The 13614-nt window shown below is 48.7% G+C and overlaps 1 protein-coding gene across 1 annotated transcript; it reads right to left on the bottom strand.

Moving 5' to 3' along the window:
- Nucleotides 1-9260: 9260 nt before the first annotated feature.
- Nucleotides 9261-12895, bottom strand: AURKC (aurora kinase C). The gene is made up of 7 exons (XM_079723227.1): nucleotides 12846-12895; nucleotides 12690-12726; nucleotides 12257-12448; nucleotides 11707-11845; nucleotides 10914-11062; nucleotides 9720-9894; nucleotides 9261-9553 (listed from the first exon to the last, which is right to left on the bottom strand). Exons 1-7 carry the CDS (start codon nucleotides 12892-12894, stop codon nucleotides 9383-9385), a joined length of 912 nt encoding a protein of 303 aa, XP_079579353.1. The 5' UTR covers nucleotide 12895; the 3' UTR covers nucleotides 9261-9382.
- Nucleotides 12896-13614: the final 719 nt, after the last annotated feature.

The raw sequence follows: 13614 nt of genomic DNA, 5'->3' as shown, positions 1-13614 counted from the left end.
CTTCCATATGCTGAGCACCAAGATGCTGGAGTCTGTCTGACATGGCAGCTAAGATTTAACTTAGTCAAACTTATATATACAAAGACACAACGAGATCCCGAAGTTCACTAGGGCCACAGAGCTGGTGATCGGTCGGCACCCAGGCTTGAAGCCCAGGCAGCTGGAGCCCAAGACACATCTCAGCTCATGCACCTCTATCCTCCAGGAGGACAGAGGGACCTGGGGTCAAAGGGCTCCGTGGCCTCCAGACCACCACAGAGGCCCGAACAAGACGCTTCCCCAGGGAACCAGGGCCAGCAGCCTCCCCCTGCAGGGTCTCCCAGCTGCCCACACCTTGGCTCCTACCTGGACAGGTGCTTCCGGAGAGGTCTTTCTTCACCGTCCACAGCTCCTGTCCCTGCTCCAGCTGGTAGATCAGCTCAGATCTGGGAACAGGACACCCTGTTCATGGAGAAAGGAAGAAGACACTAGGATTTCTGTGAAAACAAAGAAAACCTCTCGATCTAGTGTGGGACTGCAGGATGTGGCCAAGACCTCAGAATGAAGCTGCTCCCATGCATATACAAAATGCTGCATTGTGAACTGGAAACCAAAGACATGCCACACTGCCATGGAGTTTTTACTCCTAAGTCAAAAACTAACATATAGTGTATAATCGTAGTAAAAGGACTGTGTTCAAGCAACTTAAAGCATTACATCATTTCAAAATTGAAATAAATTTATGGAGTAATTTAAACAACTAACATATTTAAAATATTGACTCTTGGGACTTCCCTGGCGGTCCAGTGATTAGGACTCTGTGCTTCCACTGCAGGGGGCAATGGGTTCAATCCCTGCTGGGAAACTAAGATCCCGCAAGCTGCATCGTGCAGCCAAAAAAAAAGAAAATTGACTTTTTTCATTCAAAACAAGTTATGTGTCTTCATTGATCTAGATCTTTTTTTAGAACCCAAGCAAAGTTTTGTATTGTTCTTCCCATAGGCCACAGAGGATTCTATCCTAGGATTTCCTCACAGCATTCCCAGCAAGTACATATTGTGATCGGCAGCATTTTTTTTAAATTATAGTTCATTTACAACGTCATATTAGTTTCGGGTGTACAGCAAAGTGATTCAGTTATATATATGTATATATATGTGTGTGTGTGTATATTTACATATACACACACACACATATATATTCATATTGTATACATATTCTTTTTCAGATTCTTTTCCATTATAGGTTATTATAACATATTGAATATATATAGTTCCTTGCGCTATACGGTAGAACCTTGTTGTTTATCTATTTTATATATGATAGTGTGTATCTGTTGATCCCAAACTCCTAATTTATCCCTCACACCCCACCCCCCAACTTTGGTTACCATAAGTTTGTGTTCTATGTCTGTGAGTAGCCCTATTTTATAGATAAAAACCATACAGAAACCAACGCTTAGGCGGATAATGTGATTTGCCAAAGAGGCCAGAATTGGTGAATGGCTGAGCCAACATGGAGCCCAGGTCTAGCCATCTCTGCTCTGTGTGCTGTTTTACCACAAAGCTACACAACACTGTTCCAGAAGGTGCTGGATCCAGGCATGGGGATGATGAGACTCCTGAGGAGTAACAACGGTAGTGACGGCAGCGAGCTTCTCAACTGCTAACCTGCATGTAACCTGGTCACACGAGGTATAGTTCTGACCCCTTCCCATAAGTTAGCCATGTACCCTTGCTACGGCCCCGGCAAGTAGATACCATCTTACCCCATTTTACCAACGAGCACCCCAAGGCACAGACAGCTTCAGTAATTTACCCAGGACCACAAGGTTTTACGGAGCAGAGTGGGGACTGAACGTAAGAGTCTGGCTCCGGACCCTGGGCGCCCCAGCACCACACTAAGGAGGAAACAGCAAACACCCCTGCGTGGGGCCAGCATCCTGAGACCAAGTGCAGGGCAGCTGTGAGGCAGGGATGTGAGCGCGAAGAGTCACCTGCTGGGAACAGGGGCCGGGGGAGGGGCAGACTCAGTGACTCTAGACTTCAGCGTTTCATGAGCTACTAGAAAACAATAAAATTGAGAATCCTACACAGTGGTGTATGGTCACATTGTAAATTGGACATTTACAGAAACATCAAATAACATCTACTTTCATCAATATTTCATAAAAGGATTGTTGCTTAAAATAAACCCACAGAGGACAGCTTCATCAATGAAGGTGTATGTTCTTTACTGTGTAAGTTCAGTTGTATGAGACTCAGTGCAGTTGCTGAGGTTTCCTGACTTTGCTAAGGACCAGGAGAGCATGAGAATCAAATGGGTGCCCGGAACAGGCCTGATATGCAGTCAGTCCTCCAGTGACCAGAGTGAGCTGTGACTAGTATTAACATTAACCTTTTTCTTAAAAATGACCCACTTTTTATTTCTCTTACATTCGTTCAAAAAGGGAATCCTGTTTAGCTCTGGTAAATGGGAAACAGAAACCCAGAGTCACTTGAGTCGATGGCAGGTCACCCTGAAAAGGCAGCAATAAAATCCAAAGGGTGGGGCTTCCCTGGTGGTGCAGTGGTTGGGCGTCCGCCTGCCGATACAGGGGACACGGGTTCGTGCCCCGGTCCGGGAAGATCCCACATGCCGCGGAGCGGCTGGGCCCGTGAGCCATGGCCGCTGAGCCTGCGCGTCCGGAGCCTGTGCTCCACAGCAGGAGAGGCCGCAGCGGTGAGAGGCCTGCGTACCCAAAAAAAAAAAAAAAAATCCAAAGGGTGAGGTTAAGTGCCAGCGAGCTCATGCTGCTGCTCAGGGACGGGGCTCCCTCTGTTGAAAATGGGAAATTAGCAATAGTGGGGGTGGGGGGAGGTGTTCAGTACTAAACCCAGATTTTCATGACATAATCCGGAGGCAGGAAGGACACAGAGTAAAGGAGTGGCTTCCTCGGGGTGGCTCTCAGTGCCCCCGGTGGAGTGTCCATGAGCCTTCGGAAACAGGGTTTCTCAGCCTCTGTTCAACTGACATTTAGATCCAGGCAATTCTTTGCTGAGGACAAGGGGAGGGAGTGTGTATGTCCTGTGCAGCATAAGGATGTGTAGAAGCGTTCCAGGTCTCCACTCAACAGATGCCTGTAGCATCTACAGCCCAGCTGGGACAACCCAAATGTCTCCAGACGTTGTCATGTGTCCCCTGGGGGACAACATGATTCTTGGATGAGAACCACTGGCTTACAAGGATATAAATAGGGTGACGGGAAAAAGCGACTGTGACAGCGGAGGGGCCTCCAAGAGATTTCGTGATCAGGAAACAGCTGGTGAGGAGGTGGTGACTGTGCTGAGAAGGGGTAGCCATGTGAAAAGCCCAAGCACACCCACACCCACCAGGCATAGAGAACAGCAACTGCAGAGGCCCGAGGCACGTATGTTGAGTATGTGCACAGGAAAGAGCAGGACCCTAGCATGACCAGAGCAGACTGAGCTCAGGGGAAGCACGGGGAAGAGGGTGACGGGTCAGCAGGGCCAGATAGTGGACCTTTTTATTTTTAAAATTTTGTTATAAAATATCTAAATATGTCAAACGTTCCCTAATTTTGTGTGACACAGAATACAATCCCAATTCTCTAAAAACAGGCATGTCTCACCCTAAGCCCTGGATTTACAGCTCTCCTTTCCCTCAAACTGAGAGGTCTAAGGTGATTATCCTCAGGCTGCTGTTTCTCCACCTTGCCTCTCTTGCCCTTGTGGGCTGGATCAACCTTTGTTGAATGGGCTGTCTTGTCCATCCTCAGGTACTAAGCAGCATCTCTGGACTCTAACCTGCTAGATGCCGGGACCACCCACACCCCAGGTGTGACAGTCAAATGTGGCTGCAGACTTCCAAATGTCTCCTGGGGACAAAACCACCAAGTACTGAGAAGCACAACTCTCTCAGCTTCTCTCTCTTGGATCTTGGCCAGGACTCAGGGAACAAGAGACAATCATGAAGGCACAGGAGAACAGAAAAGGCCCATAACCGAGATCCTGTGGTTTAGAACAATACCTGTTGGCACTGAAGGCAAAGACCTCCCGAGGCCCAACCTGCCTCACCCTCTTCCTGGAGACCATCCCATCACTCACAGCCCTGTGGACTGGGTTGCAGGGGACACTTGAGCCAACCAGTCCCACCCAGTCAGCTCCCTGTCTGGAATGTGAAATAAGAACCTCAGACAGAGGCCAGTCTGTGCTGGGCACTGGGGTACAGGCTCAGGGAAGTATGGGTTCAGGTGGCCACTCCTGCACTGCCTCCATCCCTGGAGCCCAGCAGCAGAGAAAGAAAAAAAGAGAAACAATATAAGTATGCAAAGAAGTAGAAACAAGGTATCTGGGGGCCCCACAGAGCAGGGACTGGGGTGGCCACTCCTGTCACAAACTTGCTGAGGTGCAAAAGCCATTTTGAAAAGACAGAGACGTGAACAAAGCCAGAGGGAAAACCAGGACAGGAGATCCAGAAGTCAGGGCATAATCCTGGTGGCTCCCAGTTCCTACATCAGTCCATCATATGGCCCAACAAGAAATTCTGCCTTTGGGTTCTGCAATACACCCCTGTTTCCTTCCATCATTTTCTAGGAGCCAAAAAGGAACTTTATTCAAAGAGACACAGGGATAGCAGGCAGGAAGAGATGAATCTCAAAAATGACTGAAGCTGTGAGGAAGAGGGAGGGAGGGCTCCTGAGGCCTTCTTGACCAGCCAAGACAGAGCCAGAGTTTGGGATAAAGGAGGTGGCAGGTCCTCTGCATGGCAAAGTGGCAAGGCCTTACCCAGAGACACCAGGAGCCCACAGTTTTCTAGCATCACCTCCTGGTACAGGGTCCTCTGAGCCGGGTCCAGCTGCCCCCACTCCTCCTGGGTAAAAGTCACGGCCACATCATCGAAGGTCACAGACACCTGGAATGTCAAACAGAGATAGTAGCATTAGCCTTGGGATGGTTGGATGGGATCAGAGCCCATCTTCTGCATCGCTGGTAAAGGTGCAGCAAGATCAAGGCCCTAATCACTGGGCACTTCCTCTGCACTGGGCTGAAGGGGAGGTGGACAACGCTTTGGACATAATACAATACAGCCATACTTTGGAGATATTGGGGTTTTGGTTCCAGACCACTCCAATAAAGCCAGTCACATGATTTTTTTGGTTTCCAGGAGCATATAAAAGTCATGTTTACACTATACTGCAGTCTATTAAGTGTGCGACAGCATTACGTCTAAAAAAATAATGTAGACGCCTTAATTAAAAATTACTTTAGGGACTTCCCTGGTGGCAGAGTGGTTAAGAATCCACCTGCCAAAGCAGGGGACGCAGATTTGATCCCTGGTCTGGGAAGATCCCACATGCCGCGGAGCAACTAAGCCCGTGCGCCACAACTACTGAGTCTGCGCTCTAGAGCCTGAGAGCCACAACTACTGAAGCCCGCACGCCTAGAGCCCATGCTCCACAACAAGAGAAGCCACCGCAATGAGGAGCCCGCGCATTGCAACAAAGAGTAGCCCCCACTTGCTGCAACTAGAGAAAGCCCGTGCGCAGCAACGAAGACCCAACGGAGCCAAACAATTAAAAAACAATTTTTTTTAAAGTACTTTATTGCCACCTACTGTATAGCACAGGGAACTCTACTCAATGCTCTGTGGTGACCTAAATGAGAAGGGAATCCAAAAAAGAGGGGATATATGTATACGTATAGCTGAATCACTTTGCCGTACAGTATAAACTAACACAATATTGTAAAGCAACTATACTCCAATAAAAATAAAATTTAAAAAAAGGAATAAACTGGGCTTCCCTGGTGGCGCAGTGGTTGAGAGTCCGCCTGCCGATGCAGGGGACACGGTTTCTTCCCCCGGTCCGGGAAGATCCCACATGCCGCGGAGCGGCTGGGCCCGTGAGCCATGGCCGCTGAGCCTGCGCGTCCGGAGCCTGTGCTCCGCAACGGGAGAGGCCACAACAGTGAGAGGCCCGCGTACCGCAAAAAAAAAAAAAAAAAAAAAAAAAAAAAAAAAAAAGGAATAAACTGAAAAGCAAGAAAGAAAACATTTTTTTTAAAAAGTACTTTATTGCTAAAAAATGCTATCCATCATCTTGAGCCTTCAGTGAGCTGTAATCTTTTTGCAGGTGGAGGGTCTGAACTATTGTGAGAACTACCAAAATGTGACACAGAGACACGAGGTAAGTGAATGCTGAAACGCTTGCTGGACGCAGGGTTGCCATGAAACTTCAATCCGTAAAAACACAGTATCTATGAAGCACAATAAAGCGAGGTATGCCTACAGTGTAAGAGAGAGGAGCCTCCTATGCAGGAGCCATTGGAAAATGACACAAGTCAATGGAAATGACATTGGAACTGTGAGATGCAGACAGAAAGGACTCTAGGATGTCAGAGGACTGAGTGAGTGATGATAACAGTAATACCAATAACGTTAACAACAGCAGTACCTGAGCTTCACTGGTCCTACTACCTGCTGGTCCCCATGCTGAGTGCTTTATGTTGTCTAAAAGCAACTAAGTCCCTAGCTCTTAAGCCATCGTTTTCACCAGTATCTCCTGACTAAACACACTCCATATAGTTTTCCTTGTTAATGTTACTTCCACCACCATATTCTATATATTCTCCTCAATGTGAAATGTCCAGCAGATGCAGGACCTATGTGACCAGAACCACTAAGTAAATATAAAAAATCCAGCCACTCCACTCTCAGATGAACAGCCCCACCAATGCAGATCTATCATTTAAATGCTCCAAGACATCGCCTCATGGTTTTTCACCTGCACTTTCAGTGCTCACATCTCTCTGCTTTCTAGCTTCATCCTAACAGCATTCTTGAGTTAATATTTCAATTAAAGACCTAGAAATTCCTAATAAATTGGCTGGTTCATATATAGGAACCCTGCAATATTACTCATTTCTGGTACTGGATAAACATATTACTGGGCACATTTTGGGCAGGTAGGTTAAGGATAGAAAAATTAACTAGGGCTTCAACATTGACTACCAGATGATATACGCTTAATTAATTAAAACTTTCTGGCAGGTAATCCTACAGCATCCTCTACGATTGTTTAAGGGCGCACATATGGATGGCTTTCTCTGGTTGGTTTTAAGTTGGAAGTGAGGACAAGGATTACGGAAAGGGTCGATTATTAATCAAGTCCTGGCCATTTGGGGCCGATGTTACAGAAGTCACTGTTTCTCTTCCTGGACTGTCTCTAGAGATAGGAATCTGGCTTCTGGCAAGTCTGACTTAGACCGGGCTAGACTCCTGGGTTGTTGATTGTAGATAAGGGACTGGATTACGGGGCAGGTTGTTTGTCAAAGTTCTATTTTTATACGCGGTCTATTTTCCATTTGCATATTCAGTCTCGCATGTTCTAAGACTGGAGATAAAGTCAGTGACGAGCCAGCTCCACTGGTCGTACAGAAACACAACTGCAAAGAGAAATCTAGCGCCTCTCTTGACTTCCACCCTGCTCAGGAGCCCTCTCCGAACCAGAAGAGAAGCAGCAAGGCCAGAAACATGGGCCACTCACCCGCGTCGGGTCCATCCACGCCGCCGCCATCATGGGACCCTGAGGAGAGAGCGGGGCCCGTAGAGGCGGCGACAGAAGCGGGTACCGCGGGCTCAGCCGACCACCACCCGTTCCCTGCCCTGGGCTGGGTGGCCGATCGCGCGGAGGCTCACCGCTCGCTCAAATGCGCGGAGGGGAGCCCTAGCCTCCTTTCTGCTCATTTGCGAAGAGGCGCACTAGAAGCGGCCATAGAACAGCTATCCCCTCCCCACAGCTGGCGTGGACGGAACAGTCGCGCGCAAATGACATCTACAGCCAGTGAGGTCGGAAGTCCCGCCCCTGCGCAGGAAATGCCCCCGCCCTGGGTCGTCATTGGTCCAGCGCCTGCCACAGGCGGACGGCGCACAGCCTTCTGGGTAATGTAGTTTTTTCTTAACAAACAACCGGCAGCGGAGCGCGTTCCAGAGCCGCTATTCCTCCATGTAAACGACTTAGGAGGCCCAGGGGTACTTCCCTGGCGGTCCAGTGATTAGGACTCCGCGCTTCCACTGCCCGGGATCTGGGTTCGATCCCTGGAGGGGGAATTAAGATCCCACAAGCTGCAAGGCACGGCAAAAAAAAAAAAAAAAGACAGGAGACCCAGAGCCCCGAAACAGACCCGCCTCTTCACAGGGTACACAACTTGGGGGAACCAAGGAGTACTGAAGGTGCAGGTGAAAAAACTATGAGCCAATGTCTTGGAGCATTTTTTTTTTTTTTTTTTTTTTTGGCTGCACACAGTGAAAGCGCGGAGTTTCAACCACTGGCCCGCCAGGGAGTTCCCTTGGAGCATTTAAATGATGGATCTGCAATGGTAGCGCTGTTCATCTGAGAGTGGAGTGGCTGAATAGCTTGTATTTACTTAGTGGTTCTGGTCATACAGGAATGTGGTCCTGCATCTGCTGGACATTTCACACTGAGGAGAATGTATAGAACATGGTGGTGGAAGTAACATTAACAGGGTAAACTCTATATGGAGTGTTTTTAGTCAGGAGACACAGCAGTGAAAAAGATGCCCGAAATGATCAGAAAACATGTTTGAGCTCCTCGCTGAGTAGTCTGGATGTTTACTCTGGTGCAGTCAAGCTTATTGTAAATGAAGGGAGCAGCTGCCACGTAAAAGTGCAACAGAAGGATGTAGGGGAATGTTGGAAGAAAACAAGAAAACTCCCAAAATTGCTGCAAGCAGAGCACATGATTTCAGAAGAGGTTGAAGATACATTTATTATCAGGGATGATATATCCTGACGCAACAATATGACAACACCGCGTAAGTGCTAGTGAATTCATTTGAGAACTGGATGGCATTGATGTGCAGTGAAACATTTTATCTTGAAGATGGCACCATGCTGGATGTCAGTATAAAGAGAATGGACCTCTGGATTGATTAGTGTCCTGTTTTACAAATGACATACTCCTGAAAACATGGGGAAAGTGAGTTGAGTCTAGGAGCCACTGGGATAGGTGGTAGGTTATGCACCACCAGGGTGGTTATTTGCATAAAGTAGTAAGTTGTTTTCAAGAAGAGTCGTTAAGTCACAATACCTGTGGCCCAGGAAGGGCATCATTTTGGGCTGCTCTCATGGGAAACAGTTTCTACAAGAAATAAAGATTCTAGGGACTTCCTTGGTAAGACTCTGTGCTGCCACTGCAGGGGGCGTGGGTTCAATCCCTGGTCAGGGATCACACACCAACTCATGCAACTATAAAGACCTGGTACAAAATGATTCAGCTTTTATTAATTAGCAAGATGCATCTTAGAAGAAACAAAAGACAGAGTAGATACCAGAGCCAGGGGTGCTCCATGAGCAATCACCAAGGATTAGGGGTATACAGGGCTCAGGAAACCATTTGAGCAGATGGGGGCAGCACCCTCCGAGAGTGGGCCCGGACCCATGGGTGCTCCAAGATCTGGACCAAGGGCAACCGCTCCGAGGGCTGGTATCTGAGAAGCTTGGAGATCAAGTCCTGAGCCCCCAAAGGCATTGATGGGGGAAACCTTACATCTACCTGATGAGGCCAGAGAAGAAAGGGAAGTATGGTTAATTTCCTTGGTCCATTCAAGGCACTGTTCGGGATCTTAGCAGACAATCTTTGTGTGTGCCCTGGGCTCCACAGGCCCACCAGCCCCCACTGACTAGCTCCCGCATGAATGCCCAGAGTGTGGCCTTCCCACCTTGAGGATGCGTCTGTAGGTCTCATTATGGGAGGGGCTCTCAAAGGGCGGATTTCCCACCAGCAGCTCGTAGCATAGTACCCCAATGCACCACAGATCCACCTTCTCATTGTATGTTCTCCCCTCAATCATTTCTGGGGGCAAGTAGTCCAGTGTCCCACACATTGTCCTTCTCCTAGAGGGCAGAGAAAGGGGCACTAAGCAGAGGATCAGTACAAGGGAAAGTCCTTCCCCAGCTTTCAATGAGACAGGAGACCCTAGGAAATCCTGGCAGCCCTCTCCCAGGCACAGGAATTTGGAAACACCCAAGTTCAATACAGATCAAGGTTTGAAGAAGGCAAGTACTGGGATCCACCAACTTTTTTTTTTTTTTTTTGGAGGTGCTGCACGTCATGCAGGATCTTAGTTCCCCAACCAGGGATCAAACCCGTGCCCCCTGCAGTGGAAGCACAGAGTCTTAACCACTGGACCACCAGGGAAGTCCCTCCATATTTTAGAATTCTTCATACAATTATTTAGCTTACGATCCAGGATATTTTCACAAGGAAGATTTGGAACAAACTGATGGTACAACAAGAGGGACCAAGTAAATTAATTATGGTTTATTCATACAGTAAAATTCCTGGAACTATGGAGCAATGGTTCTTTTTTTTTTTTTTTTTTTTTTTATTAATTAATTAATTTATTTTTGCTGTGTTGGGTCTTCGTTTCTGTGCAAGGGCTTTCTCTAGTTGTGGCAAGCGGGGGCCACTCTTCATCGCGGTGCGCGGGCCTCTCACTGTCGCAGCCTCTCTTGTTGCAGAGCACAGGCTCCAGACGCGCAGGCTCAGTAGTTGTGGCTCACGGGCTTAATTGCTCCGCGGCATGTGGGATCTTCCCAGACCAGGGCTCGAACCCGTGTCCTCTGCATTAGCAGGCAGATTCTCAACCACTGCGCCACCAGGGAAGCCCGGAGCAATGGTTCTTAATTTATTTACATGGAAAGTTATTGGTAAAGTTATATGTTAACAGAGATTAACCTCTGTTAAATGGTTGAACCACATTCTTTCAGTCTACAAATACACATTAAATATAGGCATTTGAAAAAAGGTAGTATTTAAATACAAACCTAGGCTTGTATCCGGATCTTACGTGTGAAATAAATCAAACTGGATCATTCTTAACTGGAACCCAGGGTGCCACCACCTGACCTACCTTAGAGAGAGGGTGTGCACAGACCAGCCAAAGTCTGCAATCTTCACCTCACCCCTGAACCCCAGCAGCAGGTTCTCCGGCTTAATATCCCTATGAATCACCTTCTTTTCATGGCAATAGGTCAGAGCATCTGCCAACTCCTCCATTACCTGTGTGAGCAAAGAAAAAGCAGTCTGGAAACGGAGCTGGCCATGGGATGATTATTGCTGTGATTTCCCATCTGGAGCCCCCCAAAAATCTCTTGCTTCCTATTTCTAAGTCAGTTCCACTCATTTATTCAGTGAACTGCCGTAGAGCCTTTCATGTTTCTTTCCATAAGGTAGCAGCACACTTAGATTCTGTTGCTTACAACCAAAGAATCCAAACTTACACACACAATTTATTAATATTCTGGGGGTAATTAGGGTATCCAAATGTGAAGTTGTAGGATATAAGAGTCATTATATAAAATTTATAGATTGAAATTCAGAAATAAAAAAGCAGGTCTTCCCTGGTGGCGCAGTGGTTGAGAGTCCGCCTGCCGATGCAGGGGACATGGGTTCGTGCCCCGGTCCGGGAAGATCCCACGTGCCGCGGAGCGGCTGGGCTCGTGAGCCACGGCCGCTGAGCCTGCGCGTCCAGAGCCTGCGCTCCGCAACGGGAGAGGCCACAGCAGTGAGAGGCCCGCGTACCACAAAAAAAAAAAAAAAAAAGAAAGAAAAAAGCAATCCGGATACTCATGATCGCCACAAGCAGTGACCCCCATCAGCCCATAGTAAACTCATGAACCCGAGCCCTCAGCCTCCCACCTCACCGTGGCTGTACGCTGTTCGTCTAATGTGTGGCTCTTTTGCAGCTCCTTGTAGAGCTCACCCCTTGGAGCATATTCTAGAATCAGGTACATCCGGCGTGCATCATGGAAGTAGTTGTACAGGCGTAGGATATTGGGGTGTCTGCGCAACAGAAGGAGGAAGTGTCAAGACTCCTCCCTGAGGCCCAGTTCATGCTGCTATTACAAGTGACTGGTCACACAAGGGGCAAATTGTGCTGGGACCAGAATAGTAACAGCATGATCTGGAAGTTTGTGAGGAGAAAATGAAACAGGCATCAAGATTCTGATGTCTGACACAGGGAGCTTTACATGGTGTGACTGGAATGAACTGCAGAGAAAAAAAATCTTCGTAAAGCAATTATACTCCAATAAGGATGTTAAAAAAAAAAAATCTTCAAGGTGAAAGCAAAGGGCCTATTTGGGGGTAGTATTGGGGGAAATGATGAGTTCAGGTGTCAGAGATGGAAGAGGAAACAGGAACAAGAGAAAACAAGAACCTGTAACAGGAATCTCATACAGAGACTGTCCTTACTGTAGATGTGCCTGGATTTCAATTTCTCTGCGCAGCTGGTGTTCCAGTCCTTCCTTCTCTATCTGGGACTTGAAGAGGACTTTCAGGGCCACAATGAAATGGCTTTCCTTGAGCCGAGCCAGGTACACATTCCCAAATTTTCCCTTGCCTAGAGGACGCCCGATTTCAAAATCATCAATTGTGAGGCGCCGCCTGATAGGAGAGAAGGAAAACAGCCTCCGTTTCGGAGGTGGGTGGAGAGTCAGGGAAACTTCATGCTCGCCTTCCTCTTTCACTTGACCCCCCCTGGGCCCCTCTCCCTTCTCAAGGGCCTTGTCAGGGCGTTTGGTCAATAACTGTCAGTCCCGTGAGGCAACGTTCACACGTGGAGCTTGCTCTTCATCCCTCGGTCCCACTCCCCTTCCTTTTTCAGATACAAAACAAAGGCGCTCACGTGGTTGGGATGCTGGGCATCGTTTGACCTGCTACTGCTACGGAAAAAAGAAAAGAGACGTCAATACTTTCTTCTGTGCACACCCACCCCCAACAACTGACACCAGGCCTTTCTTCTAAACCCTCTTTCTCTGGTCCTGGTACTTATCCCTTTCACCTGCGGGCTGAGCACTGCCCGACTTCATCACAGTTTTCGGGTGGCTCATAGACGAGATGGTGGTGAGGAGGACGCCTTCCTGAGCCCTGCGGAGCTGGGTGTCCAGGAAGGAGGTAGCCCTCAGGCTGAGGCTCTTCCAGTCCCGACCTGCTCCCACGCAGCCTCGGGGCAGTCACTGGGCGGGCACCACCCGCGGGTTCCCCTGAGGCTCACTAGAGACCAGACGCACTACTGAATTAGATAAGATCCCGGACAACGCGGGCCAGGCACTTTATACTAAGTGCTCTGGCCCCATTGGCTGAGCGGGTAGTTCCTGGTTGACTCCCACTGGTTGAAATGTCTAAGGCTTAGGCAGCGTGCCCAGTAGAAGAGGCAGGAATGAGAGCTTCCGCCCGTGGTTGGGGGGCGGGACTGAAGGCGCTGGGCCAATGAGAGGGCAGGGCGCGGAGACCGGAAGGCGGGAGCCGGGGCAGAAAGACACGAGAGGAGGGAGCGCCAGAAACCGGAAGGGGAGAGAGGGTGGAGGGGTGTGGAGAGTCTGTAATGCAAAAAGCCTGAATGCATGAGCAAACATATAAATCCGTGACTGAGTGACTGCTTTAACGAACTCAGTGACGTGACGCAGGTGTGACTGAATATAAACCAACCGCAGGAAGCTGCCGGGGTACGTTGTGCAGTTGGCAAACTCCAGAACCACGTGCAGCCCAGCTGGCCCCAGCTTGAAGGGCGTGTCCTATTCAGGCCGCTCCCCAGGGTCTTCCTCAGTCAC

This window comes from Hyperoodon ampullatus (assembly GCF_949752795.1).
Source record: "Hyperoodon ampullatus genome assembly, chromosome: 18".
Lineage (NCBI taxonomy): Eukaryota > Metazoa > Chordata > Mammalia > Artiodactyla > Ziphiidae > Hyperoodon > Hyperoodon ampullatus.
Note: the sequence above shows the minus strand (reverse complement) of the source record. Positions and strands in the feature narration are given on the sequence as shown.